The sequence below is a fragment of the Limtongia smithiae genome (genome assembly GCF_038497785.1).
Source record: "Limtongia smithiae strain NRRL Y-17922 unplaced genomic scaffold V1518scaffold_15, whole genome shotgun sequence".
NCBI classification, from domain to species: domain Eukaryota; kingdom Fungi; phylum Ascomycota; class Lipomycetes; order Lipomycetales; family Lipomycetaceae; genus Limtongia; species Limtongia smithiae.
In genome coordinates this window covers 94,915-121,150 of record NW_027117636.1, presented here as the reverse complement: position 1 = coordinate 121,150, position 26,236 = coordinate 94,915, and the positions used below count along the sequence as shown (strand labels likewise).

At 55.7% G+C, this 26,236-nt stretch overlaps 10 protein-coding genes across 10 annotated transcripts; 8 read left to right on the top strand and 2 right to left on the bottom strand.

Moving 5' to 3' along the window:
• Window positions 1–800: 800 nt before the first annotated feature.
• On the top strand, window positions 801–3,439 carry V1518DRAFT_435512 (uncharacterized protein; the record flags this gene model as incomplete). Its single annotated transcript, XM_066906268.1, has 3 exons — window positions 801–898; window positions 954–1,301; window positions 1,340–3,439. The coding sequence occupies exons 1-3, from the start codon at window positions 833–835 to the stop codon at window positions 3,437–3,439; spliced, it is 2,514 nt and encodes an 837-aa protein (XP_066757265.1). The 5' UTR covers window positions 801–832.
• A 22-nt stretch (window positions 3,440–3,461) lies between these two features.
• V1518DRAFT_126944 (guanine-1-methyltransferase-domain-containing protein) lies at window positions 3,462–4,819 on the bottom strand. The gene is made up of 2 exons (XM_066900714.1): window positions 4,203–4,819; window positions 3,462–4,147 (listed from the first exon to the last, which is right to left on the bottom strand). Exons 1-2 carry the CDS (start codon window positions 4,623–4,625, stop codon window positions 3,485–3,487), a joined length of 1,086 nt encoding a protein of 361 aa, XP_066757264.1. The 5' UTR covers window positions 4,626–4,819; the 3' UTR covers window positions 3,462–3,484.
• A 102-nt stretch (window positions 4,820–4,921) lies between these two features.
• V1518DRAFT_422849 (uncharacterized protein) lies at window positions 4,922–5,577 on the top strand. The gene has a single exon (XM_066905550.1). The coding sequence runs from the start codon at window positions 5,014–5,016 to the stop codon at window positions 5,302–5,304; it is 291 nt and encodes a 96-aa protein (XP_066757263.1). The 5' UTR covers window positions 4,922–5,013; the 3' UTR covers window positions 5,305–5,577.
• Window positions 5,097–7,671, top strand: V1518DRAFT_126932 (uncharacterized protein). Its single transcript, XM_066900713.1, has 2 exons — window positions 5,097–5,580; window positions 5,628–7,671. The coding sequence occupies exons 1-2, from the start codon at window positions 5,354–5,356 to the stop codon at window positions 7,465–7,467; spliced, it is 2,067 nt and encodes a 688-aa protein (XP_066757262.1). The 5' UTR covers window positions 5,097–5,353; the 3' UTR covers window positions 7,468–7,671.
• Window positions 7,550–11,336, top strand: V1518DRAFT_422847 (uncharacterized protein). Its single transcript, XM_066905549.1, has one exon. It carries the CDS (start codon window positions 7,921–7,923, stop codon window positions 11,296–11,298), a length of 3,378 nt encoding a protein of 1,125 aa, XP_066757261.1. The 5' UTR covers window positions 7,550–7,920; the 3' UTR covers window positions 11,299–11,336.
• Window positions 11,337–11,402: 66 nt separating this feature from the next.
• On the top strand, window positions 11,403–13,025 carry V1518DRAFT_422845 (uncharacterized protein). Its single transcript, XM_066905548.1, has one exon. It carries the CDS (start codon window positions 11,411–11,413, stop codon window positions 12,941–12,943), a length of 1,533 nt encoding a protein of 510 aa, XP_066757260.1. The 5' UTR covers window positions 11,403–11,410; the 3' UTR covers window positions 12,944–13,025.
• Window positions 12,982–13,814, bottom strand: V1518DRAFT_422844 (uncharacterized protein). Its single transcript, XM_066905547.1, has one exon. The coding sequence runs from the start codon at window positions 13,791–13,793 to the stop codon at window positions 13,050–13,052; it is 744 nt and encodes a 247-aa protein (XP_066757259.1). The 5' UTR covers window positions 13,794–13,814; the 3' UTR covers window positions 12,982–13,049.
• A 1,242-nt stretch (window positions 13,815–15,056) lies between these two features.
• On the top strand, window positions 15,057–16,949 carry V1518DRAFT_422842 (HbrB-like-domain-containing protein). The gene has a single exon (XM_066905546.1). It carries the CDS (start codon window positions 15,147–15,149, stop codon window positions 16,866–16,868), a length of 1,722 nt encoding a protein of 573 aa, XP_066757258.1. The 5' UTR covers window positions 15,057–15,146; the 3' UTR covers window positions 16,869–16,949.
• On the top strand, window positions 16,727–17,544 carry V1518DRAFT_422841 (uncharacterized protein). Its single transcript, XM_066905545.1, has one exon. The coding sequence runs from the start codon at window positions 17,123–17,125 to the stop codon at window positions 17,531–17,533; it is 411 nt and encodes a 136-aa protein (XP_066757257.1). The 5' UTR covers window positions 16,727–17,122; the 3' UTR covers window positions 17,534–17,544.
• Window positions 17,545–17,596: 52 nt separating this feature from the next.
• V1518DRAFT_422840 (uncharacterized protein) lies at window positions 17,597–23,128 on the top strand. The gene has a single exon (XM_066905544.1). The coding sequence runs from the start codon at window positions 17,755–17,757 to the stop codon at window positions 23,020–23,022; it is 5,268 nt and encodes a 1,755-aa protein (XP_066757256.1). The 5' UTR covers window positions 17,597–17,754; the 3' UTR covers window positions 23,023–23,128.
• Window positions 23,129–26,236: the final 3,108 nt, after the last annotated feature.

The following is a 26,236-nucleotide window of genomic DNA, read 5'->3' as shown; positions in this document are numbered from 1 at the left end:
GTCATGGCAAGACAGCACAACGGGAATCAATGCCGTGTTGATCGAGAATCCGACCCGGTCGCGGGAGATCGTTGAGCACATCCCCCCCAGCCGTGGGGCGGTCGCCAAGAGGGCTTCACTGGGATCACCGCACTCCCTGCATCTACGGCGAGTGGTTATGTGAGTGGCGAGGCGACCACCGTGGATGGTGGCTATATGGCTTGGCTTGGTGCGCATGTTGTACAGGCAGTAATTCCAGTTGGAACAACCGTTCAACGTAAGAGCGACTTGATGTATGCTGGTCGTAATATTGCTTCAACGACGGCAAGGAGCTGCTCCTCTTAGTCACACCAGCATCACATCTAGATTTCCAAGTAATGAGTTCAACACTAGTTGTACGTAAACTAACCAGTCCATCGAAGCCGGCGGCCGTGGGCTGGTGGCTCGCGGCGCTGCTGAAGATTACACTGGGGTCATATTAAGGATGGGATACGCTTTCAAGCTGACTTAGAGGCTTGCACAGCAATTAGTCTAGTGGACAGGGGTTGCCAGATACGCACTCTTCTGATGGCGTAATAGACGAGCTCAGGGTTTGCAAGCACGAGAGCTGCAAGGGCGGTAGCAATGAGGCTGTCTCGCCCCGAACAAAGTGCTCTGGTTTCATGCTTGTGGGATACCAAAAACTCCGGGCGGAGCATGGGGGATAGGTATGCCGCACAGCAATGGCTGACGGTGGTGCGAAACTGCGGGGCGCCGCGTCGCGTGCGGCGGGTTCCCCGCAAAACCTCATCAAACGCTCGGCTAAGGCTCTCCCGCTTTCCGTCCAAACCACCCACGAGCGTTTCGGCCAGCGATGCCGTCCGCTGGCGAGAAGTTCACACGTGCGTACAGAGCCTGCACCAGCTGTCGCGCACGCAAGGTACGTCCCGCCTTTGATCCGCCGACACGACACCTCACTGATCCGCCGGCTCTAGGCAAAGTGTATATTCCGGGACGCCAGCTACGAGCCGCCCTGCGATCGCTGCTACCGCGAGGGCAAGCAATGCTCCTTTCTTCCTAGTCGCCGCGGCGGTCGTGCAAACATAGATAACGGCCGCGCCCACCGTGCGGAGCAGGCTCTTACAGTAGCCACTACCGCGACGGCGCGCACGGCAACCTCCCCAGACGCCTCATCGACCCATTCCTCCGACACAACAGCCATACATCAGCTCTCCACAACCGACTCACAAAGATCCAGCAATGACCTGGAATCAACCCCTACTTCCAAGCGGCAGCGCACAGGCTCAATCTCGGTCTCGGACTCTGGTTCCAAGGCTGCCGGCGTGGACACCGAAATGCTCGCATTCTCTCATTCATCCAGAAACCGCCCGATGCGCTGAATATACTTGCGCGCGCCGCAGAATATTCGAACGATGAGGACTCTGAAAATGAAGACGAGCCGACGGACAAAGGCAGTATTGTTCCGGGCGCAAGTGCAGAAAACCGGGTGGCTACGAATGTGAGTACGACAGGCGATGCTGAGGATGCGGACGGCGATCTACAGAGACATGCACCGACAAGGACGTTTAGTGACGTGATTGACGCTACCATTGCTGGCACGAAGGCCGTTACCGAAGATGACGGCGCGCAAGATCGACATATCCGCGACCGCCGGTCGGTGTCAATGTCGCGTTATCAAGAGCAGATTTTGGAATTCATTCCTATAAAGCGGGGTTTGCTCAACCCCATTCAGCTCCGCACTTTCCTCTCGATCTACTTCTCCCGCCACTATCATTACCTCCTGCTCGTCCCGTACTTCCGCGCGCCGCTGAATGACAAACTACTCAGTGACTTTTGCAGGCGGGAGCCCCATTTGCTGACCGCAATGGTGATCGTCGCATCGCGGTATGAGAACCAAGAAGTGCACGATCAGTGCTGGAACTACATGCAGACTCTGATCACCGAGCTTGCTTTTGGCACGCACCCTACCGTGGGCGCAATTGAGTCGCTCATTCTTCTGTCTGAAAACATCCCGCGATTGCCCGCGGTCGATACGAAACGACTGCATTATCATGAAGAACGCATGGCGTGGACTTTGATCGGGCTAGCGGTCCGACTGAGCTATTACCTTGGCCTCGACCAGAAGACCTTGCTCTCCTTGACCGACGTGATAGACGAGGAGACCCATCGTGAGAGGTTGGTATGGATATATTGCTACATGCATGATCGTCAGGAATCGATCCGCCTAGGACAAGCGTTCTGGTCGCGTGCCCCGGGGTTGTGCTTCCAGATCCCGGATAGCGGCACATCGATCATGCTCGATTCGAGCGTCAACTTCCCCACGCTCTCCATGACCAATGGGAATCTTGAGGACTATGCGTCGCATGTGCAAGCGCAGATCGAGTTGACGCAGATGCTGACAAATATTCACGACACCCTCTACACTTCGCGCGACAAGACCCTCGCGTTTGTGTGGGTTGGCGAGTACTACCGCATTCTGGACGAATACACACGTTCCTTCAACGCCTTCAGACTCACGTGGCAGCAGAAGTCGTGGGACACCTTCTCACTCAACGAGACGCTGTGGATCACATTCCACTACACAAAACTCTACGCGTACGGGTTCGCATTCAAGAGTCATTTGCAACGAAGGATAGCGAAATATAAGGAAGCGCTTAATGGAACACCGAGCAAGAGATTGTCGCTTAGAAACATCATATTCCCCCGCGGATTGGTGGGCTCGCCTGATGCGAAGTTCATACTCGAATCAGAACAGGCCGCGATAGGGTTGCTCGAGATCTGTATCAACAGCCTGCACGCCGGCGGCGCTCTTGCGTACCTGCCAGCTCGTTTCTATTGGTACATCACATATGCGGTAGTGTTCCTCATCAAACTCGTCTTCACCGGAGCGATGGTTCCCAAAGACCAACAGAGCGTGATGTCCCTTGTCCGCCAAGCCATCGCAGCGTTTGTGGAGCTTGCGAGAACGACCGATAAGCAGCATCCACTGGTACGTCGGACTAACCAACTCTACACGCTGCTCAGAAAACTGTGGAATGCAGAGAGCAGTGGAACCGCGGCCGGCGGACCGGCTACGAGCGCAATGCATGCGGGGGTGAATACATCAACACACCTATGGTATTCAGGAGTGAATGGCACAGGGGATCAGCTGCAGCGAACGGAAGCGACTATCGCAGCAGGCGCTCTCGCGCCGACACCTGACGTAACGCAAGGCGACGTGCCTGCAATGCACACCTCCGCGTGTCCGCGCAATGCGCGACCCGTGGATGATTCGAATCTCACAATGCTGGACGATGGGCTTTCTAATATTATGGATCTGCTCCCGTTCGAAATCCATCTAGCAGATTCGGAAAGGGGCGAGGGTAGCGCTGATTTAATCTCGTTGTTGTCGATTGACATCGATTCCGAGATTTGGATGTCGTATTTCGATTCGTGGTCGTATGAGCAGACGGCTGAATAGTGTGCTGCCAAAGGTAGTACTATATAGTTTTGGCGCTGTTATAGTCTATGATGCGCTCACATTTGTGCTTTCCACGAGTCCCTTGTCACCCTCCGTATCGGCCTCATCGGAATCACCCCCCTCCTCAGTCTCACACCCTTCCTCCGTCAACCGCCGCTGTCTCTGCTTAGAACTCTCAAACCCGATCTGCTTCCGCGGCGGAATCACCTGCTCAAACGCGAGCTTCCAATCCCGCAGCGCCAGCCACTTGAGCATGATTTCGACGACGTGGTTGGTGGTCAGCACCGTGCGGCCTGAGATCTTGATGAATTCCGAGATCGGCAATTTCGCGGTGCGCAGGTGTTGCTCAGTTGCCTTGTTTTGGCAGAGGTGCTTGTAGCGACCTTTGTCAACGATGCCGCCGACGATGTACGTCATGTTGTTTTCCAGTTCTGTGAGGGTTTCGGAGGAGTCCGAGGAGAGATAGATGATCCGTTTACGCATCTCTTCCGCATCTTCGTTTGGTTCCCCTTCGTGGACGAGGGGTACTTCGTAGTCGCTCGTGGAGAAGGAGATGCCCTTCCACGACTTGTAATGCCCTTTCATAGGCCCTTCAAATCGCGCAAGCAAACGCTTGTTCAGAGATGTCACACGCAGATGTACTGGTACCTCGGCTTTGCGATTTTCAGAGTAGCACCGCGTGAGTTGTAGCGACATCGACATGACTTCCTGTGTTTCACTCGTCAGTGCGTGCAGTTGCGAAGACCGTGCAGAATAGTAATACCTTCTCCGTCATGAGATCATCAAACGCACAGTCCAGTATAATCGTAATCGGCGCGGGCGTATTCACATCTCGCTGCTGCTTAGCCAAGATCTCACCTGCGTGCTTCTTCCCATCGTCGTCGCTGTCGCGATCTTCTGCTTCTTCGCCGCCCTCGCGCTGCCGCCGACGAAGTTTTTTTTCCTTCTTCTTCTCTCGCCGGAATCTGTTTCGTTCGTCTTTTTGCTCGAGCCATCGTTGCTTCTTTTGTTCGCGTTTCCAGGCGTTGCGGGAGAGGCCTGCCGGGGGTTCCTTTCTTTTTTTGGGGTTTGTGGTGTTGCTATGGTTGTCGGCAGGAGTGGGTGTGTTTGTTGCGGTCGTGCCGAGGGGTGGTGTGGTGATACACACGACCTCGTCGGCGGGCGGGGTGGTAACAGAACTGGTCATAGTGTCGCGTCGGTGTGCGCACCTCGTGTACAGGGTTTCCAGACGAAGACGAGAAAATGGCGGAGAGTTTGAAGGTTCTCGCAGCAGTTTGACAGGCTCGCGACCCCTGGAATATATGTCGTTCTCTCCGCCGGTACGGACTCTTTTACGTGCCGCCGGGGGTGAATGGGGATTTGGCTTGGACGGTAGGTGTATGAGAGGGATGGAATGGTAGGGTGGTGAGTGGGCGCGAGCGGTGTCTGGTGGCGCTGGCAGCGGTTCCAGATTTCGCTGGTCCTTCCACACGCCGTGAAGGCGTCCAAGTAGATGATGACCAAAATGCCTGGAAAACACGAGACTTTCTTTTGTATTATGACTTGTGCTCTATCCATATCGAGGTAGCCAATGTATGGCAACGAGAACCGGGCGGCTACTCATCGCGCATCTCATCGCGCGAGCTACACCCTCCCCCGGAATACTGTTCACAATCCTCCTGACGCTGTTCGCTGAAGTTTATATTGCCCTGAATGAAGTAACCATAGCTTGCAGCCGCACACGAGCGCGGAGCAGAGTTTGCGGAAGGGCGAAGCCGAGGCCGCCGGAAACGCACCTTCACCAGGCTCACGATATCGCAACCCGTCAGCCAGCACTCTCCATACCACCCTGCGGTGGACCGCCAAGCATGCGCCTGTCCGACTGAACACCTTTTGCTCCGCTTACCGTGACAGCACACTCTTTACTCCCGCACAATGACGACCGCGGACCAGACACACGGCGGCTCGTTCACCGAGGCGGTCGCTGGGATATGGGCGAGCAGGCCGGACGTGTTTTCCCCGTCCGCACTACCATTTTCGCTTGCAGGGCTGCAGAACTGGGTGACTTGTTTCTGCGCACTTGATTTTAACGTTGAAATTGGCCCGGAGTTTGAGTGCATTTATCCTGCGGTAGAATTCTCGGAGGCGGACTTGAAAACTGTGTAAGTTGTGGGAGTGAGCATGGAAACGGACAGTGCTGACAAGGTAGTTGCTTTTCGTCGTTTCCGGAGCAAAGTTATGCCGGCGACTCTACTGAGGCGTTTCACTCATTTCGGTTCAAATCCACATCGAACAACATCACATTCCCCCCCACCTCCGCGCTCGCGCAACTCCCTGGCGGCGGCGGCGGCAACGGTGCGTCCGGCGGCGAGCGGTGCTTATATGGCTATGTGCTCTTCCGCCAGAACAAAGACACCTCGAAAGTGCGGCATTACTCACAGAAATCTCTGTGCTTAATCTCGCCGTACGAATTCCCGGCGCTATTTGAGACTTGTGTGCGCAAGATCGCAAAATACAGTTTCGCGACGGACGCGCTGATTCCGGTGTTACAGACTGCGGCGGGACATATCGCGCACTGGCCGGACCCGCTGACTATTGCGACCCGCGCTGTCGTCGCGCCGTCGCCGCAGCGGGGATCTTCCTCGACAAACTCGCCGCAGCGCACGCGCAGAATGCGAAAGTACATCGACCTCGCGTACCTCGGCGACAAGATCCGAGTGCATCTCGCGGCGGATTCTTCGATTCCGTTTGCGGATTACTCCGGCAAAGCGGATGACACGGACGTGTACCTGTACGGGTCTATCGGCGGGAGCGGCGGGGGGTGGGGCTGGCTTGCGCGCGCATTCGAGGAGGTCACCGAGTTGTACACGATTTACGAGCTCGTAATGCTCGGACGCACGTTGGCGATATTGTCGAACACACCCGCGCTGTGTTCGCGGATTGTGACGAACGCGGTGGACTTGATAAAGCCGATTCCGTACACGGGGTTGGTACGCGAGTACGTGACCATGCACGCGGACTTGGACGCGTTAAATGTGGTCTCGCGCCATCCTGTGCCTGGAATTGTTGGGTTTACGAACCCCTTTGTTGCCCAGATGGCGGAGGACTGCGACGGTGCGGTGTGCGTTGTCGATGTCACCGCGCGACGGAATAATAACAGCTATGGTAGCTCATGGGGTGCTGGCAACGGACGCCCGTCGTTGAACGTGAATTTCCTACCGGTACTGCCTGACATGATGCCCGCTACTGCATCGACGCAGCAGCTGACGATTGATCTACTTTACCCTGTCACTGCGACTGTGGAATGGCAACGCAAGAGCTTCAACAAGATGTTGAAATCAGTCGGCCTCGGCAAAGCAGCGCTCGCAAGCTCGCCTGCGCGTGCTCCAAAATATCTGGTGCGAGATAAGCGGTTTTTGAAGGACATTGCGCAGATGCTCGCGGACAACACACCGCGGGGACGAGTTGACAAGGCCGTGCGCATGCATTTTGCAGTGCTGACGGCAAAGATCCTGTCGCCGATAAAGCGTTATTTATACGTGTCGCAGCGCTCAGCGAAGAATTTCTCGTACGCGGAGTTTATGTATCATCTGGGACAGCTAGAGGGCGGCGGGGGCAGTAGCAGCGGGACGGGCCGTGGAAATAGGAATGGCGTGGAAACTGAGGATACGGATGGCGGGATGGCAGCCGCGGCTGGGGATATGGGTAAGGACCTACTGAACGCGATGAGTCTGCTTACGTCGCTGGGCAAAGGTGCAGCGGACGAGCAGCAGTCGGGACCAAAACAGGAACAGGAACGAAGGCGGCAACGACGGCGCACGCCGACGCCGGCAGTGGACACGACCGCGGCGCCGAGTACATCCATTGAGACAGGATCTGGGAACGGGAATGGGAACAGCGATGCGTATGGGGAGGACGCGGTGAGCGAGGGACTGTTCGCGGAGGCGGTTGCGCCGGAGAGGGGACTTTTTGAGGACACGCACTCAGCCGTGCGGTTCTACGGCGAGTTGCTACGATCTGCGAATTTTGAGGCGTGGTGTTTTTTGTAGCAGACGGAGTACTACTCTGATATCGTAAGACACTGTAGTGTTCACCAGTCGGAACGGGCAATGTTTGCAGCGAAGAGTGGCTTGAAAAAGACACGTGATGGCTCGGCGTCGGAGCGGCGAGTGGCCGAACCACGGGTGCGTTAGGGTTAGCACTAGCAGAGACAGTGCAGCGCGGAGCGCCGCACTGTAGCTAGAACGGGTTTAGTGAAACCTTAACGTCTCTGCAAAGTGGCGCAGCGAGGCGCGGACAGACCGACGGCGTTCCGCCGACGCCGCTCATCCTCCACTTGTCAACCAGAGCAGCAAGAAGAGTTGACGGCGAGGAAAGTGCCGGCGAGTGTTTACTACGATTCGACGCCTACTGAATTCTGCTCTTGCCGCAGTATTCTTACTCTACTCGCGCTACTCCGCGCTCTCTGCTTACAGGCATACCAAATACCCTCATACCACGCCATGAACAACTACTTCAACCTTCAACCCGAAGTCGGCAATATTTCCAATCCGTCCCCGACGCACTCCTCTTCGACCCAGACTGTCTCCGCATCAGTTTCCTCTTCCTCCACGCATCAATCAAACACTGCCGTCACCGCTGGCGCCATATCTTCGTCCTCCGCCATCCACGCCGCCGCGGCCGCTCTCATGATCCCCTCTTATGCGCGGAATACCGCCACCGGCGCGACCGATTCTCCGTCCACACAAGCTCCCGCTCTTGCCGGTGCGAACGGTACCGTAATCTCCCTCCCCGGCCCGCGTGCCATCCTCGCCGGCTCCGCTGCAAGCGCTTTGCCTCCTCCAAGGCAGCCCTACACACTTCCATCGGCACCTTCCGTCCACAGCCGCGAACGCACGCCACCGCACTCCTCTGCTGCTGCTGGAGTGGTCGATGACCACAAGCGCTCGCGTGCGTGCGACAACTGCCGCGCGCTCAAGGTGCGCTGCGCACCTCACGACGAGAATGACCCTGCGGGTGTTTGCCACCGGTGCTTCAAGACGAACCGGCCGTGCGTGTTTACGGTGAATCCGCGTAAAAGACAGCGAAGGACGGATACCCGGGTTGCGGATCTGGAAAAGCGCGTGAACGAACTTACGCAACGATTGATTGTCGCTACCGGCGACGACCACGAAGGAGACGAGGCTACCTCGCCTGAAGGCGACATGTTACCCCAGATGAAGGAGATGGGCACACCCATGGCCGAGGATAGAACGATGTCGACGCCTTTGTCAACGTTGTCCTCGAATCCGTCGCCGCTGCCGATGCCATTACACCCCCCTTCAGCGTCAGTGCATACACAGCAGCCGGCGCAGACGACCGCGACGCAGCAGCCGCCAGTTATCAATACACCACGACCGCCACAAATTGGTCGTGGAATCTTCACTCGTGGGTTGTCGTTTAATGGGGACATCCGCGGCACTGCGGGCGTCATGCGCCGTGCTTTCTTTACGGAGAACATTATGGCAGAGATATGGGGGCTGCGAGTGACCAAGCCAAGGCATATCGTGGATATTCTCTTGCGGCACAACATCACGGACGAGGTGGCGCAGGCAGCGTTTGCGTATTATCTGCAAAATCTTCTACCCCAAATCCCGTGTATTTTGTTTCCACCTGGCACGACGTTCCTCGACGTGCTCATGCAGCGGCCGGTTCTCTCTCTTGCCATTCTCGCTGTCGGCATGCGATACCAAACAAAAGGCACTGAGATCTCCGTGAACCTCACAGTGGAAGCGTTCAAAGTCATCTCTGAGCAGATCCTCGCCGTCGGGTACAAGAGTCTTGACCTCGTGCAGGGTCTAATTACTTTGTGTCTATGGTACAACCACCCGGAGATGTATGGCTGCCACAAGGTGCACGTGTTCACCGCCTGCGCGATTGCCATTGCACGCGACCTCGGTCTCGGCCGCTTGCCGCAGCCGCAGCGCAAGCGCAAGCCCGGCGACTCCTGCGTGCCGCAGTCATCGGATGCACTGAATCCGAATTCGATCGAGTGCAGGCGGCTGTGGATGGCTCTGTACACGGCTGGAAGCACTCTGTCGGTGTTGTTCCGCAACTCGCGGTTGTTGCCGTGGTCATCTTATTTGGATAGTTGCTGCGAGCTCCTGGAAAAGAACAATGATTCGCCTGCGGATGCGCAGTTCTGTAAGCTCGTGCGGCTGCATTCGATATTGGATGAGATATTACTGATTTTTCATCAACCTGAGTCCACAGAGCCGGTAGATATTAATGACTACAGAATATCCGTCATGCTCAAGGTTTTCGAGCGGCGATTACAAGATTGGAAAGCGTCATCACCGGAGAACAGTCCGTTTTTAGAGATATGCTATCATTCTGGGCAGATTTACCTGCATGAGGTTGGCTTACACACGCGCACGAACCGGAACGATTTTGTCGCGCCGTTTACAGAGGAATCGCTTACCCCCGATACTGCAGTGATCACGGGTCATCACGCGGAGGTGATTGCATGGCTAATCTCATCGAGTCAGACCATTATCGATGTGTTCTGCTCCGTCCCCGCGCAAGAGTGGATCGTAGTGCCGGTGTACCTTATGGGGCGCGTGCTCTACGCCTGTACGATTCTGCTGAAGATCGCGTTAGTCGCCATCAAGACGACGAGATTCGCGACTGTGTGTTCCATGAATATGCTGCGGCCGGAGTATTACCTAGGGCGGACGTATCAATTGTTGTCCGAGATGTGCGAGGACGAGCGAGTGTCGCTTACCACGACCAAGTTCAAGTACGTGCTCGGACAGCTGTACCTGTGGTTTCACACACAGAAGGAGAATTTTCTGGCACAAAAGGCGCGCGCGGCGACTACTGCTGCGGCTGCAGCTTCAGCTTCAACTACGACGGCAGAAAACAAAACTGACGCGGAGATAAAATACGCGACGACCTTCGGCGAGGCGGCGCACGCGTCGACGTTGGATATGCTCTCAGCAGTTGCAGTGCAGGAGCAAGAATTATCCTCGGTATCACCCACACCGTCCGCGCAAGCTGGGCTAACGGCGATGACGAGGACAAGCGCGAGCTCAGCGGCGGTGGATTCGCAGTCGGGTCCGCAATCCGCGACAAGTGACGATGACGACGACGAGGAACTGCGGATGCCAAAGACAGGGCTCGCACTTTCAGAGCATTTGCTACAGGAGTACAATGAGCTTAAAGACGAGATGATCTTCAATGGGCAGGGGCAGCAGCAAAACCGCGCTGCGACGACCGCGGGCGCTGCGACCGGCGGAAACGGCAGCGGACCGGCGGGCACGGCGCCGCCGCTTACGATGCTACATTACATGCACTTGAATGCGCAGTTTTCGACACCGATAGAAGCCGGCGTTGCCGCACGAAGTTTTGCGGCGCAGGAGGCGGCGCAAGTGGAGCAGGAGGCGGCGACAACGCAGGCGAGCGCGACGGCATCGAGTACGAGTGTCGCGACGCCCACTAGCAGCGGAATGATGGCGATGGGGCCTGCCGCGGGCGGCATACCAACGGCTTATTCTCAGGAATCCGCCCCGACGCCTGGGTTGGATCCGTCTCAGCAGCAATATGTACCTGGGGAACCATATTTCCCGGTGTTCAACTGGTTTGGGTATAACTTCCCCGGCGCGCCTGTCAGCGGCGGGGGGATTGGTGTCAGTACTGGTGCTGTTGGATTTGGACAGTTTGAAGGAACGCCGACGAGTGCGCAGACGGGTGGCGGGACGGGGCAAGGAGGAGAGGTGATTGATTTCTCGAAGTTGTTGGTGGACGATTACTTCTGGAACGACATGTTTACGCGGAATGTTGGGCTTGCGCCAGAGCTGTTTTCCGAGTCGGGAATGGTCGGTGCTATGAATGTATTTTAGGTGTCTGTGCAGGAATATAGGATCTGAGAGGACATGAATATATGAAGCCGACGTAAAAAGCCACAGTGGCTGCTTGAAACGTCGATGACGATGGTGGACAGATGATCACGTGATGATGACGAAGTTGCCACTGGCTTATCTTGCTCATTTCGCTTGGTCTCTCACCTCCCTACCTTTCTCATCATTTTTCGCCACTCTCCATAGAGTCAAGCACGGCATGACTGCGTCTCGAAAGGCGTTCAGGGCCGTATCCTCGTGGTACCGCCGCGCAAGCGAGCGCGCGCGGGACCTGCGTGAGGCAATCGAGGACGTGTACAACAATCACAATAACAACAACAACGACGGCGGTTCCGGTGGCGGCGGCGGCGGGTTTTTTGGGGGTAGACGTCGGCAACTTGTACCTGTGCCGGTACCGGTGCCGGTGTCGCGTGGGCCGTTTGTGATGCCGCCACGCAGAGGCGGCAATGGCAGGTATTATGCGACGCAGGCAGCGCGCGCGGGAGGGAGGAGATACGCGAGTTCACTGAACCCCGCGGCGCAGGCGTGGGGGAAGGTGGATGAATTTAAGCGCTCGTACGTGTTACAGCATGCGCGATCGTTGTTCGCGAAGGTGGTGGCACCGGTACCGACAGCAGGCGGTCAACGATATCTCTCTACAAGTCCGCTGGTTGCTCGAGCACGTAATCTTTCAATTCCGTTCCCTGGCGGCGCGCAAGCGGCGGTGAACGTAAACCGCTTCCGCACCGGCGGCACGCTCGCGCGCTCGATGCAGGGATATTCACTCCCCGGCTACCGAGCGAGAGGGAGTGTCCGGTATTTTTCGTTTGCCACGAAGCCTGTCGCGGACGTGCTTGTTGCGAATCTGTCGTGTGGTGTGCGTGCTGCGGGGTGGCAAGCCGGGCAACTTGCCAAAACACGCGGGCATGAGAGTGTCGGCAGTGTATATTGCAGGCGCGTGGCGAGAGAGAAGAAGATACAGCGCGGGTTCATGGCACGTGCGGAATCGCGGTTGGACGTGAATGAGTATTTCGCATCGGTAGATGCCCTTATTACAGGCGCTGAGGCGGAGGCGGCTTTTTCGGAGCGCGATGAGGTCGCGGATACGTATATCGCGTTCGATCTTACCCCGACATTCACCTTTGCCACGCTGGACAGCACATTGACTCCGAATGTGCTCGATGCGTTACCGGAGTGTATACAGGCCCACGCAGTGGCGTTGGAGGAGTTTGTATCCGACGTGCGTAAGCTTGGAGAGCTGGGGCATTTACGATATGGAATATCCTACGGAGCGTTGGGTAGGGTTGAGTTCAGGGTGTACCTAGGTCCGGGTAGGACACGAGAGGAGGTCGAATTACTTTGTTGCGATTTGCAAGTCCACGGGGGCGTAATTGTCGTACCGAAGGATTACACGAGCGATGAGGATTCGGTCATTGGAGATTTTATGAGCTACGCGTCGTCGTCATCGTATGCGGATAGTGAGGTTATGACGCTGGATGAGCGCGTTGCGCCAGAGACGGCAGAGTGGCAGCGCAGTATGATGAGCTCAAGTGTATACGACTCCGGGTTCGATCTAGAGGACGAGTACGCGGACATCGCTGTGGACGCGATGGCGCCGTGGGCGGACAACGGCGTGCGGGTTATGTGATATTGTTCGGTTGCGTTGTGTTCGGGAGGGGCTCTGGCTGGGGATCATGGAGTACGTTTTTGATAAAGATATATACAAATACATTTCTACTCTTTGAATGTAAAGGTCACCGCAGACCTGGCACGCCGGAGTAGCGTTCCTCGCGGTCGGGCTTAAAGAGCAGCTGTAGGAAGTACTCGTTCGTGTCTTTATCGTAGTGAGAAAAGAAGCTTGTCGGCCGCCGATCGATTTCTTTAGACGGGATCTTGAATGCAACAGTCTCATACGGTTCAGCGGCGACGAGGAGGTACTGGAAGTGCTTGTTCTCCATTGGTGTTTCCACCCGCTGCTCAAAAGCGGACATGATTCGGTGGCGCGGAACGATGTCTGCGCCGATGTCTGGGTATTGGAGTTGAAAGCGCAAGCCGAGTTGCCGAGTGGCAGGATCGCGAATCTTGGTAATGCGGTAGCCTGGCCGTCCGATCTTCACAATATTCTGTCGCACTTGTACTGTGGTGGCGCCTGGTGCGCCAGCAATCAACCCCCGCGCAGGCACGCCCGCGATGGGTAGTCCGGTAATCGGATCACTCCGTCCCTCGCGTGAATCCCGTGCCGCTCGCCGCGCAAGATTAGTCTGATGCTTGCGTCCTTGCGTATGCGCTAGGTAAGATCCATCGTTGACGTGCACGGTGAGGCATAGTTTGCACTCGAACGAGCCGAGATGGTTCTTGAAGAAGTATGGGTCCTTTTCGAGATCGATTGTTTCGAGGGCAAGTTTGCGCAAACGCTCGCGGCGGTCAGCGTTGGTTTCGCTGAAAGAGGCAACGCCACCGCCGCCTTTTTTGGAGCCGGCGCGGTTCTGGTAGTCCATGTTAGCGGCGCGATGGAGGTGGAGTGGAAATCATGAAGAGAGTGCAGGTGAATATCAACACAAACCCCTGGGTATCTCCCGGGTCAGTGGGTCGCCGCGGCGCTGTGCTAACCCGAGTAGCGGGTCAGTGATTCCCACCGCCAAAACACTAACGTCATCGCGAGTTTCGCAGCGATTGACGGCCCCAAGAACTCGACTTTATCGGCTAACAGACTCGCTGCGATAATGTCCGCCGTGGAGCCCGAGGTCTGGCGCACGCCGGATGACGGTTATGGGGCACACGAGTCTCCACCGCGGCCAACAACGCCACTGGTAGCCACACCCACACTCCCACCGTTGCAGCAGATGCACGCTGGCACATCCTCGTCTTCGCTGCCCCCGATGCTCTCCCGCTCCATATCCTCATCGTCGTCATTATCCTCCGCGTCGTCGAGTAATCGCATGCCGCCGCTATCCCCTTCACGCTCTGTATCGGGGATATCTATGCCGTCGTTCACCTCCGTGTTTGCGCATCATGCGCCGCCCCCGCCGTTGCCGCCAGTGGTTACCCTGGACGGACCCAATCCCCGCATAACGCTGGCATCGCCATCGCCGGTGCCGCTGGTAACGGTGGTAGGCGGGACGGAGGCAGTGAGGCCGCCGGCGATGTCGCCGATGGCTGAGGGCGAGAGTGGTAAAGCCGACGGGGCGGGAATGGTGGACGAGCTGATGTTGGCGGCGCGACGTGAGGATAACGGAGATGATTCGGATGACGAGTCGAACGACGAGGCGGATGATGATTCTGATAAAAACGAGGAGGGCGACGATGCGTCGGTCAGTACACGGCGGCAGCGGAGGAGGAGGATATCGTTACCGGCGCTGCTACCGCTTCGATCACGACGGACATCAGTCGCATCGTTGGCGACGAGTATTCCGTCCCCGCGCACAGTTCTGACAACCTCAGTGGACGAGATGGGGTTGGCAGCTACGACAGCCTCCACGGCGAGCGCGTCGAATGTGTCAGTCGCGGAACTCGCGCCGGTGCCGTCTACAGGCTCGTCGACGGATTCGACGACCACGTTGTCTTCGTCATTGTCGTCTGCTCGCGTGCCATTTTCGCCGCTAGGCGGGCATAGGAGGTCCTCCTCCGCGGCGTCGACGACAGCGTCTGCAGCTGCAGCTGCAGCAACTGCTGCGGCTGCGCAGCAGGCAGCACAGAATAGTGCTGCGCTGCCGCCATCGCGCGGGCCGGTGCCGTCGATCGCGACGGCGACATTCACATCCCTTGCGCATACGTTGCAGAACAACAATTCCTCGCGGACGAGTTTATCAAGTCTGCATCATCACCACCATCATCATCACCATCACCCACATATGCCGGCAATGTTATCGCTCAAACATCGGAACCCATCGTTTTCGGGACAGTCATTACAACAACTAAAGAATCCGTCGACGGTGTCGTTAATACTCGAGGACGCGGTTACGTCGGCGGCTACGTCGGCAAGTACGAGTACTGCGTCGCTGGTGGAGAAGTCGGAGAAATTGAAGACAAAGGCGAATAAGCTACTGCGCAAGACGAGTCAATCTTCAATTGCGACGTCGTCGGCGGGGACTAGTACAGCTACGCTCAACGCTTCCGTACCGGCGCCGCCGTCGTCAACCACATCGTCAGTCAGCACATCAGCGCGATCAAAGTTCTCTTTTTTAACAAAGAGTCGACAAAAGCAGCCTGTGGTGGTGCCGCCACAACAGATGCTGACCGGTGGTCCACGACAGTCGTCGTCGTTGCAGCAGCAGCATACCTACAGAGTGCTTCCCTCCGACGGGACGATGCAGAATATTTTCATTGACGATGGAGGACTACCAACCCTGGGACCGGTGAGTTCAGGGTCAAGCTCGAACTCGTCGACTACGAGTTTGAGCACCACGCCGACGGCCTCATCAGCTGCCGGTGCGACGGCGTCGACAGGGGGGACGGTCATGTCGTCTTTTTTCTTTCCGAAACATGACAACGGTGGAAAACAGCGACGGTCGCCAATTGATGGGAGTGCGGGTAAGCCTGCGTATTTCGATAAGCAGCGTCGGCCGAGTATAGGGTCGCCTACGTCGCCTACGTATCACCAATTCCCGTCAACGACTACCTTGGGAAGTTTCTCAGCAACGGATAAGCATAAGCATCATTTACTCCTCCGCTCGCGCAAGGATTCATTGCCTGGGATGATTCTCTCGTCGAGCGCATCAAACTCGAAATTGACGTCGGATGCGGGGAGCATATACTCGTTTAATCCGTCGTCACCCGCAAACGCTCCGTACGTGCCGTATGGGCTGCAGAAAAGTATTTCGACGGTAGATGTGCGCACGTTGTCGTTCAAGGATATCAACAAGATCGGCGAACAAGCGTTGGAAGACGTGTGGCCGTTTCTATGCGCGCGAGTGACTCCGCTGTTCACCGGGGACGGTTTGCTTGTGCCAGTCGAGGATCTGAATAAGCTTGTCATGTTGCACACGAAACGACGGGTCGCGGAACGAGATCCGAATACGTTGATATCCGAGGTGAGGGATATGTTAAAGCTCGGCGTATCCGTGTTTGATAGCACGGCGAGTTTACTCGCGCCGTCGACGGGTGACGAGGAGTTGCTCGGGCATGTGGTCGAGCTGTGGCAGTTTTATCGGCGCATGGTGCTGCCGTACGTTGAAGCCGTGTTTGTGCCATTGCAGTTGGAACTCGACGGAGTTGGGCTGATGAAACCTGAGGATGCGGCGCGATTTTGGGATAAAGTGAAAGTGCAGCCCGCGCGGATGAATAACGTGCGGAGAATGGCGCTTGCGGCATTCAGGGACTACATCATGCTCGCGCTGCACCCGCGTTTGAAGGCCGCAATAAGCGCCCCCGAGAACGCATCCGTGTGGACGCAGGAGCTGTGTGCGACGCTATTGCAGTGTTTTGGGTTAATCTTGTATATTCAGTCCAACGACGACAAGCAAGAGAAAATCGAGGAGCTCGCGTCGGCGATGAAGGTATTGGGTGTGAAAGCTAAAGCTATGGATAGAGCGGCGGCGGCGAGGGGAGGTATGGGGAGGAGACGTAGTGGGTAGACGGGCCGGGCATGGGGTTTGGTGTATCGGTTTGTGGGATTTTGTATTATAGTGGTATATCATATCATGCATTGAATGTAACCGTGACCTGTAGTGCGACCGCGGTTGCTAAGGCTGTGGACGTAGTGAGAGTACGGCGGGGTGCACACGGATACAGCGATCGTGGCAAAATCTGCGAAGCCCTGCGTGATGCGCGAGTGGAAACGACATCGAGACGTAGCATGCTGTAATATCACACATTGAGCGCGGCGAGCATGTCAAGTTGCTCAAACAACTGCGCAGTTACATCTTTCTTCACTGCGGTCGCCTCTGCCTGCGCAGGAACACTCTCTGCCGCAGCGCTCATCTTGCCGCTCGCCTTATTGGCTACCGCTTTACTCCGCAGAATCTCAGCCGATGGAGTGTGCTCGATCTGTAGTAACAGGTCCTCAACGAGGACTTTGTCTGTACGTGCGGTGGTACGTTGTTTACTCTTCGCGATGGAGGATGAGCGAGGTTTGGAGATTTTGGTGGAAATGCTGGTAGCGGAAGTATTGCGCGTGGTGGAGGGGAGATGGCGCGCGACGCGTTTGAGGTGGGTTGCGGAACGGGTGGAGGCCGGTTTTGCGGTCTGTGTGCGTGAGGTCGTCATCGTGCGTGGCGTACGACGAGAGGAAAGGTGGTGAGAATGGTGAAGTTCGTAAAAGTTGCTCTTTTGAAGCTCCCAATGAAGTTGATCAGATCAAAGTGCACTCCAGATCCAGCTCCGCCACTACTACACTGCGGCATGGACGACGACTTCGACTGAGCACCGCTTCACTGACCACATAATACACTCGACAGTCCTGCAATCGCACTTTGCACCGCGACGCGCTCGGTCTCGTGGCCTGTCCGTGCGTACACAACAATGCCACTAACACCACAGCTCGCGAGCTTCCGCCTGCTCGCACCGTCCGCGACGCCGCCTGCCCCCACAGATGCAGCACGCATAACGACGACAAGTGGCCCGACTGGTGAAACCCTCGTGATTGAGCCACACAAGGTATCATGGCTCTTATGTGGACAACTCCAGCGCTTGTTCACCTTTCCCAATGACGAAGTGCTTCACGCGCTGTTTACACATTTCACGCGGCCGCCGGTGCCCTTGCGGGGTCGAAATATCGTGGGCCCAGCGACTAGGCAGCGGGCCTTGGTAGTGTTGCTCGCGGATTTCGCGCACATCTACTTTGTCGAAGGCGCGCGGTATGTAGTTGGGATTCCCTTTCGCGTGCGCAGCGTGTATGCCGCGCCGCGGGGCCTTATCCTCGAACGCGACGCGAGCGGGGATCCGGTTGGTCCCACAGCAGACGACGCGCGCGATATGATGCAGGAATTGTTTGGAATCTCTCAGTCCGCGGCCGAGACGCCGCGGTTTTTCACCTTGTGCGATCCCATGACGGAGCTCGGGCTGGTTGTCCGTGGCGGCGACGGTGCAGCGTTTCAGCGGGGGGAAAAGGTTGCGTATGTCTCGACTACGCCCGAGGATGGCGGCATGGCGTTGCTTGCGACAGTAGACGTCATGTCGAGGATGTTGTTTGTGTATTCGTACAAGTACCTCGACAACGGGGCGACGACAACGACGACGCAAGGCACCGCGCGACGGCGAACAATGTCGCGGCGCAAATCGTCGATGCTACATTCGTTTGTCGCGCCTGAGGACGACGCGCCAGTCGCAGATGCGGATTTGTCCTCCCTTGCGCCGAGTAACACCACTCGATACTCCGCGTCTCGCGGCGATATCTCGTTGAATTTGGATCGCATGGGGGGCGGGGGGATCATTGATCCTGCGGATATTCCGCCGACCATACCTGTGCCATCGCTATCGTGGTGGTATGACGTGGATAGTCTCACGCGCGAGCTCGAGTGTGTGCTTGTCGAGGGGTTCGCGTTTGGTGGCGGTGAGAGAGATGCACCAAAGGTGTTTGAGGTGCGCGATCATGATTGTACTTCGCGCGCGTTGTGTTGTTTCGATAAGGCCGGGAAGCAATTGTTGGTGCTGCTGTTTACGACTACACGCGGCGGCCGGCAAGTCCGGTTCGTTGACTCGATAAAGCTTCCAGCGCTGGACGCATGTGCGTTGAAGACCGACCCAGCATCAGGATCTCGGATACCTGAGCTTGTCGTGCTTTCACCCGACGGGCTACTGCGTCTATACGATCCGTTCATCCGCGTGTTTTCCCCTTCTTTCGACGTTTCCGCGCCAGCGGTATCGCTATGGCACAATGTCGACAATCGCGTATCGCTCAAACTATTGGACGGAAGCATACTCCGCGTCGAGCTATTCTGCACGCCGACGACATCGCTCGTCCAGCGCGCGTTCAGAATCCTCAACTCTGTTCTCGAACACGAGCAGCAGGTTTTTCTTGCATTTTGTTTCTCAAGCGCACTGCAACGACGGGAAGCGGCCTTGCCGCCGGCAGATGATGAGTGGAACGCGTTTGTGATTGCGTTGTTGGTATCCTGGATTGGCTCTGGTATCGCACCGGCGGCGGCGGAAGAGGAAGACGTGCAGATATCGCCGTTTGAGCAGATGCTGCAAGCTGATGCCGCTACGCAACTTATGTATCCATTGCTTCCGTCAGGACCATGTTTCAACATATTTCAGTTGCCGGGACATGCAACGCCACAAACGACGACATGGACTCTAGCGGGACTCGCATCGAAGGCAGTGTTGTTGGCAAATGATTTCAGCAATGTGGATATGGAGGCCGATTGGAGTACTTGTCGCTCAAAAGTTGCCGCTGCATTACATTTGCTCGCCGAGGATCTCAGTCTCGACATTGCCTCTGCCGATGCGAAACGCAAAGTCGATATCGTGCTAGGCCAACTTGTGCGCTGGCTTGGCTGGGGTCCGCAGTGGACGAACATTTATACGGTGCGCGACGTCGTGTACGATGATATACCCCATTTTGCGTCCGCCGAAGTTGGCGCGCCGTCGAATTTGTTGGCGGCGATTTATGAGGTGTTAACCAAGCCTGAAGTGCCGGTGCGGTTGCTTACACTGCAGGACGTTGCGCGTGATATGAAAGTGCGGGCAAAACAACTATTACCCCGATCAGCGTTTATTCTCGAGATAATAAGTCTTCTTGGTACTGCTCCGCGCGAGACGGTGCTTCGCGATATCGTTGAATGCCTCACATCCTCGTTCCGCGTCTCCACAACAACCCGCGGCGCGACGCTATTGAATGAGGTAGAGCGGTTTCCGGAGGGAATTGTGATTCTCTTCAAAGAAGCGCTGATGTGGTGCAAGGAGCATACGCCGACGGAGTGGGACGATGCAGAGGTACTCGCACTGATCGGACGGTGGGACTTGAAAAAGCTCGTCGAGCTCGGCGCCGGCGCGGACGTGGACATCGGACGCTACGCCAGCGCGCGGGAAAAGGCACGGGATATGTCGCAGATTGTGCATTCGCTGCAAACCGATACCGAAGCTGCTGCAATCGGGCCTTGGGACGGCGAGTCTGAGATCGATCGGGCGTACATCTCGAAGATGATTTTTCGGGAAGATCGGAGACTGCATGAAGTGCAGAAATTGTTGCAGACGACGAAGATGCAGTTGGGCAAACTTGAGCGTGTGGATGAAAGCAACGACGCGAACATGCACGCTGCGCAACAAGAACTCGCGTCCGCGATCGCGCGACGCACGCTTGCCGTGCCTGTCGGTCGCGCTGCATTCATGTACTCCGCGCGCTCGCCATTGTTGACAGAGAAATTCCCGATTCCGAAGATGAACTTCAACATCATGATGGTGCCGAGCATGGCAACGGTGACCATGGAGAAGCATCTTGTCACGGAGAGCAACATTTCATGGGGCTTATTCCACAACGGCGTCGCGAGCGGGTTGAGTGTCGCCAAGGACGGGCAGGAGATCACGGGCTCCTGGGTCGTGTTTAACAAGCCCGCGGAATTGAATGCGCAGCACGCGGGTTTTTTACTTGGGCTTGGGCTGAACGGGCATTTGAAGAACCTGGCCGAGTGGCATATTTACAACTACCTGCGCCCGAAGCATACGCTCACCTCGGTTGCGTTGTTACTTGGAATGTCGGCGTCATATCTCGGCACGATGAATCCGAAGATGACGAAGGTGCTGTCGGTGCACGTGGCGGCGTTGTTGCCGATCGGGTCTGCAAATATGAACATCTCGATGGCAATGCAGACCGCGGGCATTGTTGGTGTGGGTTTGTTGTACTACGGGACGCAGCACCGGCGGATGACGGAGATTTTGATTTCGGAGCTGGATCAATATAATGTCTCGGGAATTCTCGAGGGCGATGCGGAGATTCCGCGGCAGAGTCACGGCGCAGCAGAGACGAGTGCGGTACGAGATGAAGGTTATTTTCTTGCCGCTGGCATCGCGTTGGGGATGGTTAATATTGGAACCGGCACGACTGCGACAGGATTGGCGGACATGCGCGTGACGGAACGGTTACTTGCGATCGCGACGGGGACGACTGGCCGAGGCGGTGGTGTACGTGGTGGCGGAAGCGGAGCAGGGGAGATGTCGCCTGCCGAAGGCAAGGCCAGTAAGATCGCGAGTAGCGGTGGTGGGGGTGGCGTCGCAGGCGGGGCGTCGGCGCAGAAGCATCACTTACTCGACAAGACCGCGAGCGGGAGTATTTTTGCGCTGATGCTGATGTGCATGCATATCGAGGACGTCACGCTGGCGGGGAAATTGGATGTGCCGGAGACAGAAGTGTTGTTTGAGTATGTGCGGCCAGATTTATTGCTATTGCGGACTCTGGCGAGTCGGCTTGTGATGTGGTCCACCATCGGCAAGACAACAAAATGGGTAACCACCTCTGTACGCCCATTTCTGCGACAACGAGCGGGTCTGCAGACGATCAAGAGACTTGATAGCGACGATCTCCCACTTCTCAACATCGTCTGCGGTATATGCTTCGCTATGGGTATCCGATATGCTGGCACTGGCGACCTCGATGCCAAAGCAACGCTTGTGTACTACCTCGACCAGTACACACGCTTGTGCGCGCTTCCCGGCCACAGCTACGATCAGATCATGACGCGTGCGTCTGCGCGCATGTGCCAGAACGTGCTTGCGCTCTGTGCGGCGGTGGTCATGTCTGGCTCGGGTGACCTGGATGTGCTGCGCCGCATACGCGCGCTGCACGGGAATAGCAGCGCCGACGTGCCGTACGGAAGCCATCTTGCCACGCATCTAGCACTGGGGATGCTGTTCGTCGGTGGCGGTGAGTACGCGGTCGAGACGAAGGACGGTATCGATAAGCTCGCGCTCGCGGGCTTATTAGTGGCGATGTACCCGCAGTTTCCGAACGATGTGCTTGATAACCAGGTGCATTTACAAGCGTTACGGCATTTTTGGGTGTTTGCATGCCGCAAGAGGTGTCTTGTCGTTCGCGCTATCGAGACGGCGCGACCGATTGAGATGCCAGTCCAGATAGGCTACCGGGATCCGGTATCCTCGATCACGATCCGCGTGCGCGACGCGGTTGCGCCGGTGTTGCTACCGCCGCTGGAACAGGTCGTGTTTATAAAGACCATGTCCCCGAAGCATTGGCCGGTGCTGTTGGATGTGAAGAACAACGACGCGCATGCGCGCGCACTATGGCGCACGCTCACGATGTACAGCGAACAGCGTCGCCACCCTGGCGGGGGCGAGCAGCCGAACGACGATCGGCCAGCTTCTTTATTCGCTGAGCTTACACGCGCGCCGGAAGCAAGTGAAATCGATGCTGGCGTCGCAGCGAAGCTTGCAAGGGTGAGTGTCAGCGAGATGGTCGCTATGCCTGACGCTCCGGTGGCCACCTCCTCGTCCGGGTTTCAGCATGCGCACCAGAACAGTGGCGGTGCGGGACAGAGAATGGCGGTCGAGACGCGCAGTGCGGATATGGCGAGTACGCTTGTGCAGCTCATCGAGGCGCCGATGGCTGCAAGTGATCTGTGGAACGTGCGTGTCGGCGTATACGCTATTCCCCAGTTTGTGCGCCGCGCCGCTGCAGCGGCGGGTGCCGTTACTGCTACTGCGATAGGGCCGACAAGAGAGAATACCAATGGGGAAGAAGTTCGGGAAGGCGGCGGCCGGTATATATCACCGGACGTAACTGAGCGGTTGAAGATTGGGGTGTGGAAGATGATGAGGGATGGCGGCGTCTTGTGAGCCGGAGGTGTATATAACTTTTTGTACTTATATGCTTAGACATGGATGGTGTAACAGTATTGTACATATTAATGAATTGTAACTATAGGTACAAGAGGGGTGGTGGACTGGCTACTGTATTCAGGTTCGGTACGTGACAACGCGAAAACTCCGTAAACAAAATACAGTCAAACATGAACTACTTCCCGCGGTGAGACGAAGCAAACCTATAAACCCCGTGCCGGAGTAAATATCGTCAAAACTCTTTATCATCCACATCATAACATTCCTCTGGGCTGATTGGACGTACGACATTGGGCTCCCGACAGGGTGGGGCGATTTGCCTTAGAGAGGCGGAGAGGGAAATGGGGAAGTTGGTGCCGGAGCAGGTGCGGTGGTATAAGCAGACGACCGGGGTATGGTTACCTCTTGGAATACGAGGTAAGATATAGGCCAAAGGGACGGAGAGAGTGTCTAAAGGCGGTGGGAGGAGGAGGATGAAATCCATGCTGGTAAGTTGCGATCTCGGCGAAGATTTGTGAAGAGAAGACACGCAGGATGAGAACATATACGGAGAAGTAGAGTAGAAGAGTGGGTACAATAAGTATCAGATATATCGTAAAATCGTAATGAGCTCAGGTACACGATATAGATGCGATATGGAAAACATCGAAAAAGCGCATCGCAACAGGGATGGAAGAACGACAGTAGAAGAGCAGTAGAACAGACGGCGGGAAATTAGATACTGGGTAGGACATCGCCTCGTCGCCGTCTGAGCCACGATCAGAGTTCAGGGTTAATGATATATGTATATAATATGAGTAGCAACACATTTCTAACGTCATTGGTCGCAAACGTCGTAGTCACACACATTCATATCGCCCAACTCGACAACGCGTGCACTTTTAATCAGTTCTATGGTCGATCGCATTTACATAGACTCAGTATGCACTATTTCAGCTCTTCAGAAATGTATATTATAGTAACTTGCACGAGGTGGTTCCAGAATCCGGTGCGATGCTGTAACTAGCTTATGGGACTGAGGATTGTTGCGATACTCGCGGTGTTGAGCCGACTAAAAACCCTAACCGCTACATGATGGGGCTCCATCTTGAGCTGCTGAACAATTTTACGACTTGGCGGAATGCACAATCAGGTATTTTCATTATATGCAACGGGGACGAGTGCCCGTCGAAGGTGTGCGTAGCCCACTACCATAGCAGTGTCAATTTATCATGGATCCTACAAGATTTGGATGGTCTGCAGAGATCTGTCTATCCAAGTGTAGATAGCGGCGGTTATAGGTCATTTTTGAAAATTTGTCAAAACGGTTATAAATTCATCCAAGTGAACAAATAAAATTTCCGCGCTGGCAGTACTATATGAACAAACCAAAATAATCCTCATGGCGGCAAAACTCCATCGCCGCGGGCGTCGAGCACGGAGCAGGCGGTAGTAATCGTGGGCTCTCAGGCGACAATGTGAGTACAGTCGGACAAAGCTCTACGCCGCCAAAGGCCGCATCTTTCGCAAAATACATCTGAAATTCGTCGAGCCCGTCTGCCAGATTCTCCGGCCACTCCAGCGGAGTGAGCATGTCGGTGGCAGGCCGTGGCGGAAGGCGACAAAATAAGGGGCGACGGCATTTGCCATGGCTGCTGACGATGTCGGCGCTGCTTCCCTTGCTTTTCTCCGTCGAGGCGGTCGGTAGGGGAGCATCAGATGTAGGAGTAGTTTGCGGCATCGTAAGTAGCGGGCAGTAGATCAAGCGAACATTCTTCCTTGCTTCTGAACTCCGTGTCATGGACATGAAAAGCTTCTTGAAGGAGCGGCACAAGTTTGTCATAATCGCTATTAGTCTGGGACTGTTAATTGGTGATCGATAAACACATAGAGGAAGTGATGAAAGCAGAGTATGGGAGAGAAGAAGAGAGCAGCAAAGGAAGTACTCGTATGTTGTTGATTCTGAATCGCCCAGTGCGATATCGATAAGGGAAATATTCACAACTTTGATATCGCCGCGATCGATGCTGTGATGTCAGTATGACGATGCGATACAACGCGGCATGATCGCTTTCTGGAAAGTATGCTTAAACGGGACCATATGACCGAGCTGCAAGCCGACAATGTCAGGGTTGCGATATCAACAAATACGACGCGTCGGCGGCATATACGATCCCCAATTCCTCAGAGGTACACACCATGCTCAGGACAGTAGTTCCGCAGCGTAATTCAAACAGCGTCAGTCGATAATATCATTCCGCGCTACACATCGTCCTCGCTGGTGGCGTAGACATTGTGGCTGATTAGAATTTGCGATGCACGCGATCGTTGTTAATTGAATCGCGTTCTGCAAAGCGCTAACATTTGACAGCACCTCGCACATCCGCGTTGGCATCGTAAGGTCCCGCTCCACCGCGACAACCGTTTGCGCAACACGCAATGGCCTAGTTAATCGAATTTGAGGCAGAAATTGGATCTCACGAAAGCGCACTTGTCAAGACATAAAGAGTTCTGATTTCCTATTTACAAACAAAGAGTGGTTACAAAATTGGATTGTCAGACAAAACTTGGACAGCTGACCAAACGGCGGTCGAGCTAGAGACGCTCCATACCACCGACTTCTCGAGTCATGAAAGAAGGTAGTAGCAATGTTTGGAAAAACAAATTCATAATGAGACATCTTCACGGCCAACAGGCAACTTGAATTTAATGTGACTGAGGTAGAATATATACGACAGTGATATTTCAAAACACACCCGACGCGGACGCGTGCGCGATTCGGGCACCACCGCTTGTTGTATGCGCGATATGTCTCTTCAAAAATATCATAGCAACAGACCAGAATAATTAAATAGATGTTGATAAATGGTATTATCCAGAACGATGGAGGTGGTAATCGTGATGGTGTCTTGTATTGTGATAGTGAAATCACAAGTTCAGGTTATACACCGCCTATCGGGTTAGGGGTACTTCTCCCAAGGCGCTCCCTGTACCTGCAGTAACTGCAGTAGCAAGTGGCTTCATTAACCGCAACCGACACGTCCTGTTTGCAGTGCACACTATCCAGAAGCCACTTCCTCAACAACGACACAGCACAAGATTCTCAGATCGTGGCTAACCATTCCGCAGAATTCCCGAACGATTATTCGATGACGATCAACAATTGTTCATGTGCATGAGTACGCGCGTCGACAAACCTGCTGGATGCGAGCCACGGCTAATACCACAGGCG